Source organism: Zychaea mexicana (assembly GCF_025766255.1).
Source record: "Zychaea mexicana strain RSA 1403 chromosome Unknown BDB00scaffold_31, whole genome shotgun sequence".
Classification (NCBI taxonomy): Eukaryota; Fungi; Mucoromycota; class Mucoromycetes; order Mucorales; family Lichtheimiaceae; genus Zychaea; species Zychaea mexicana.
In genome coordinates, this window is record NW_026516694.1 from 405,422 (window position 1) to 411,421 (window position 6,000).

At 42.3% G+C, this 6,000-nt stretch overlaps 2 protein-coding genes across 2 annotated transcripts; both read right to left on the bottom strand.

The window, feature by feature from the left end:
- Positions 1–1,794: 1,794 nt before the first annotated feature.
- On the bottom strand, positions 1,795–2,804 carry BDB00DRAFT_928587 (uncharacterized protein; the record flags this gene model as incomplete). Its single annotated transcript, XM_053128929.1, has 3 exons — positions 2,765–2,804; positions 2,278–2,674; positions 1,795–1,952 (listed from the first exon to the last, which is right to left on the bottom strand). Exons 2-3 carry the CDS (start codon positions 2,573–2,575, stop codon positions 1,795–1,797), a joined length of 456 nt encoding a protein of 151 aa, XP_052980374.1. The 5' UTR covers positions 2,576–2,674; positions 2,765–2,804.
- Positions 2,805–3,922: 1,118 nt separating this feature from the next.
- On the bottom strand, positions 3,923–4,150 carry BDB00DRAFT_737855 (uncharacterized protein; the record flags this gene model as incomplete). The annotated part of the gene is made up of 1 exon (XM_053118411.1): positions 3,923–4,150. A coding segment is annotated over one exon (228 nt), but the record flags the coding sequence as incomplete, so codon positions are not given.
- Positions 4,151–6,000: the final 1,850 nt, after the last annotated feature.

Here is a 6,000-nt window from a genome sequence, read left to right on the forward strand (position 1 = left end):
AGGAGGGAGAGCGATGAAAGCAGAAAGTATTTTTGGAGCAACGTCGTAAACAGCACGAAGAAGAGGTTATAGCGGCAGCGGCAGCAGAGACAGAGGGAAAAGCTAAAGCAGAGGCAGAAGCAGCAATGCAAATCGAACCTCAAGTTACTGCGCAACAACTGCAGGAACCAGCGGATATGGTGTGGACATTGAAGACGAAGTCGATTTTGACACCAGTACGTATGCTGCATGGATAATTTGCATTGAGCAGAGAATTTTGAGTCTAACAAAGCAAACAATAAGCTTACAGGCTCAAATCATTGTATGAGTTTCGCGGTGCTCGTAGTGATGATTTGTTGTTCGGTGAAGATGATGGACTCATCCGCACAAGGAAAGCTAAAGCGATTTGGTGGTATAAGACATACCTGTTAGCCAAGCAGGTTGGCTTTTTCCCGAGGGCTTATGTGGAAATTATTGCAGAAGGTACAATCCTGCAACCACTTTTTCCCTGAAGCGCAGCGACAGCAGACGCCGATGGCCTAAAAAAATTAGCTTTCCGTGTCCGTGCATTGTATGAGTTTGTAGAAATTCGAGAAGATGATCTAGCGTTTGCCAAAATAAAACTAATATGACTCAGCCGCTCCAAAGTGATGATAGTGATTGGTGGTATGGATCAAGCGAGGATAGTGGTAATGCCGGCCACTTTCCGAAGCCCTATGCTGAGATTATCAATCCATGTAAGATATTTGGCTTAACATCATTGCAACCATATTGGAGCGACAATTCTTCTAATATGTGTATATACAACGTTAGGAGTATCATCTATACAGTTGCCTGAAGCAGCTGCTGTTACTAGTCCGGTGATTTAACATCCAACCAATGTTCAAGAAGACGAACCACAGGGTGGCATATCAGTGCCAAACACGTTTAATCATGAAGAAGGAAAAGCTGACGCCAGTCGAACAGACACGGGTCAGACGACGAAGAGCTACCAGTAACGTTGGTATCCCTGGCAGTAACGATGTGCTCGTTGGCAGAGCCCGTGCCATGTCTGTCCCAACGTCGCGACACACCATCCCCGAACTACTGACTTGGGCAAGCACGATGGATAAAAGGGAATGTAGAGCAGTCTTAGCAGGAGAGCGCGAGCATCCATAGACGATATTCGAGCTAATTGCCACAGAAAAAATTCATCTACGAGATCTTCAACGTGTCGTCGACGTTAGTAGCGTTGGAACACGCTTCTATTGGCTATCAAAAGTATTACTGTATTGATTTAAAAACAGGTGTTTCATGCAGATCAAAGTTAATACTTGTCGCGAGATGAGCAAGACGTGGTTTTCTCAGACATTGACGAGCTATTACTATGCGATTTCTCGCTACATATCTCCATCTTACATTATACGCCTATCTCAAAGGCACTTCAGCACTGCGTAAGTTTAGAATGACACGTTGTTTCTTCCGTACGAGATGTAGCATTTCACATATACAGTCAACCCCCGTTTTTTGCAGTTCAAACATTATTTTTATCTTTATTATTGGTGAAAATGACATTAGCGGCAACATCCATCAGGCAATGCCAGTCATTGTGATTCGACAGGAAGAGGAGTATAGGATAAACATAAAGGACGATGGAGACAAGCGGGAAAACCCTCAGGGGGAGAAAAACCCGACTGTAAAACAGAAGAGGAGGCGAAGGTATGTGAAACGTGGATAATACAAAAGAAAGTAGAAGAAAAGAAATACATACAAAGGGTTTGTCAGGGACAAAGAGTAACAAGGGAGGAGAGGTGGTATCACTGGTAAAAGTACTAGCTATTGGCGGTGGTGGTAAAGACTGGTCAAGGGCCAGTCGTGGATCTGGTTCAGGGTCGAATTCCGCATCGGGATGGCTGCAGATGTTGATATTCCTGAGCGTGTTGATGAGCAGCGGCCATGTCGTGCGCCAATGTCCATGTCGTAGACTTCTTGAGCTACGTGGTAGTGTGTTCATGATGGTGTCGAGCGGGTGTTGGTCAGCAGGCACAGAATCGGGAAAAGCTGCTTGCAGGCGCTGGATGCTGGGCCCAACCAGCGGGCAGTCCAAAAAGTGGCGTCGATTTGCTTGGTGCACACCGCAGCGGCAGTCCTTCAGGGGGCAGGAGGGCAACCAGTGCATCCTACCATTCGATGCCGGGCGGCGCTATGCAGTGGGAGGAACAGAATGGGATCCCATTGGCGTATCGAGAGTGCACGGGCCACTGAGGTGAATTTCTCGCGGCGGTCATGCAGTTCCTGGTCTAGGTGGGCGTCGATCACATGCTGTTGAGGGTGACGTGGAAACGGGGCTTGTTTTGTCAAAATTTGACAGCTTGTTTCTCTTGAGCACAGCCCAAATTTCGGGTGGCCCACGTTGACGCAGGAAAGTCGTGACAATACACGCCAGTAATGTAGACGGTAGAATTTCGTACGCGCGATAGAGGAACTTGAATTGCAGAATGCGCGCTCGTAACTTGGTGGACGGCAAGGCAGCAAGGTGGAGAGGTACTACAGGATTTTGCGTTGGAGATGGGGGAAGAAGCCCGAGTTTTAAATCCCAGAGATCATAGTTTTTCATTTTGAAGACTATAGTTTTTCACTCTGGAAACCATGGTTTTTTAATCCCCGAGATCAGAGTTTTTTAACCCCAAAGACCATAGTTTTTCAATCCAGAGTTCATAGTTTTCATCTGGAGTTCATAGTTTTCATTCGGACATGTTTTCATCTGGATTTTTTTTTGAAATTTTTTCATCATTCATGTTAGTTCCATGGTTATTCAATCCGGAGTTCATAGTTTTTCAATCTGGAGTCCTTAGATTTTCAATCTGAAGATCACAGTTACTCTAACTGAAGATCGGGTTAGACAATCTGGAGTCCATAGTTTCTTTCAATTTGGATTTCATAGTTATTCCAACTGGAGTCTATGGTAAACATGTGGAGATGGTAGTTTTACAAGCATGGCAAAATTAATATTAGCTAGTAACTACAACAATCAACTAATAAAGCATAGAGCGATGAATAGTGCAGCGAGAAATTTATCTGAATCTTTTGGTTTTCGTTGCTAGAGCACTCATAGCGATGCTTATAAGTTGTCTATTAAAAAATCCGTCCTTAAAGTGTTTACTCAAAAGAGTTACTATCACTATTTGCCGATTGTTCAGTTATATATAGCATAGCGTATAGCATTATCCTAGATCACTCGCTCCTACATTGCATAGCGCCGGTCAGAAGTTGCTTAAATATCGATGATGAAATTGATGCAGAAGAACACCATAATAGTGACAACGCCAAACGAGAACTTTCCATGCTCTTTAATATTGGTAATTTTTTAGATATGTGCATATACACTTCAAGGCGCTTACGCATGTGTAACATAAATAAGTATGTATGTTATCCAACGCACAAAGTTTCAATGATTTCTCCATTACTTGGTGCATAAAGGCTTATGTATAAACAAGTCTTAGAAATCATTAAACTGTGTGGATTGCTCGTGGTACTCCATTATAGCCTTAAGGCGATCAGTTGCCTCTGAATTGAAAAACCATGATCTTCAGTTAGATTACCATGATCTTCAGTTAGATTAAACCATGATCTTCAGATTGAATAACCATGGTCTTTGGAATGAAAACTATGGTCTTTGGGATTAAAAAACTCTGATCTCGGGGATTAAAAAACTATGGTTTCCAGAGTGAAAAACTGTAGTCTTCAGATTGAATAACCATGGACTCCAGATTGAATAACTATGGTCTTTGGGATTAAAAAATTATGGTTTCCAGAGTGAAAAACTATAGTCTTCAAAATGAAAAACTATGATCTCTGGGATTTAAAACTCGGGCTTCTTTCCCCATCTCCAACGCAAAATCCTATATTGTGGGTGTTCGGGCACTGACGGCAGTGATGTTGAGCGCCAGCCGGATACAGCGTGTTTGAGCTTGTTCGATTTTCTGAGATTTGTTGCGGTAAGCGTAACGATGGCCAACCCATATTCGAGAATGGGCCGGATGAATGAGCGATACAAACGAAGGGTGACGCCGAGGCCAAAGCTGTATTGGTGAGCACCGAGGGACCAGAGCACGCGCATAGCATCAGTGGTTTTTGTGGCGTTGTGGTTGATGAGACGGGAGACTTCGATGCCGGTAGAACAGAAAGGTATGCCAGATAGTTAAACCAGGCAACCTGTTCAATGCTCTCTCCATAGAGACGGCAGTTGGTGCTGGGGTCGCCGTTGACGATTTGGCATTTGCCGGGATGCCTTTCCCGTTTTTTGCACGACCGCTTTTTGTAGGCCTTCAGTTTTTGCAGCAAACTTTGGATAAATCCCATTTTTCACTAATAAAAATTGCTTTTTGCAGTTTGCAGGTCAAAAAAGGTGCCCTGCAAATTCCCACTAAGCATATACACCGATTATTTTATCCGACCATCTATATATTCTTATCAGCTATCTGAGATAAAATATTTAATATCAAGATGTTCTATTGAATTCTTATTACTGTATCTCATTGGTTTGATCTTCGGTAAACTTTATGTAATCAGCCTTTGGTGGCATTAAGGATAGTAGAAAACGGGGAAGAGAAAGGAATAAACAAACTGGGTCGGTCTCAGTACTATATTTCTCAGTTACTACAGTAACCCTGTCATTGGTGTATAATTAATGACAGCTCACGGCTTTAAATTTTGCCCTGTGTAACGCGTTCGTATTTTGCAGCCTCTCGCTTTTTGCAGCCTAATCTCCCGAAATCCCATGGCTGCAAAAAACGGGGGTTGACTGTAAAGGTCTTAAGCGTCATATCAACAATCAATAAAAAAATAAGATGTCATATAGCCTAGTGCTGTGACATCTAGCCTTCATATCAAAAAGTTACTTTGGTGTTAGTGGTAGCTCAAGGCGCCATAATGTTCATTTACAGGCATGACAAAATCCCCCTATGCCAAAGATCACGTTTGTGTTCACGTTCAAAATCTCAATGAACACTCAATGTTACTTTTGCTGCCCGTAAGTTATGTGCAAAATTACTATCATGGCGTGTCTTGGTGGCGTCTTTCATGCATGACAAGTTTTGTTTTTCTTACATACATTTCAATCGTTCCATGGGGTTTGTCTTTCTTCTTCCATTATATATAATTTTCAATCATCCCTCCATACTCAGCGAACAATTACCTATTACCTTTTCCTTCCATCCTCATAAGCTGTCTACATTCTCTTGACATCATGTTACAAGAGGGTAATGTAGAGAATACATAGGAGCTTCTCTTACGTGGCGCCTATTTCGTCAGCACTAAATATTCACATGTGCAGGACTATTTAAAAACAATGCATCCAGCAAAAGAGAGCAACCAAACCCAGCTGGGTGACTAATCAATGAAACAGTATATACAATAAACTAGTGTTGTCAATGGGCTAATCCGGTGAAGCTGTTGCCTAACAACGCGTAAGCTTATCTCTACTCATCTTTTTTTCTTGCGTTGTTGCTATTGAAACTACATACTATATCATTATCCCGGAATATACACACCAATATCATTTCGCCTACAAAACACGACATAATAATAGACATACGCTTTTCTAAGTGTACGAAGACAAAATCATATGTACACGGAAAATATGATATTAAAAGTGCTGTTTTACTAATGCTAAATGTACGGATACAAGAGCTTTTTTTTGCGAAGCCGAATTAGCTGTTGTGTGCTATGATTTTCATCGTCCTTTCGGCATCTTCCGCTGGAAGATGCACCGCATAAGAAGCGGCCCCCTTGTTCAATTTTTGTTACCGATAATGATATGAGCACAGACCACGCAACGTTCCTCGTTTCTGCCATTGTTTATACACGAAGGATGCAAGTATCTCTGAGTCTCCACATCGCTGGATTACTTCTTGGGATTACTAAATTCTCTAGACTTGTTATGTGCGTATCCTATTCTACTACATACAGTAATACCTTTTTCTTTTCGGACTTTACACTGCATTTTACATGATATAGCATAATCCGTGCTTTCCTCTCTAT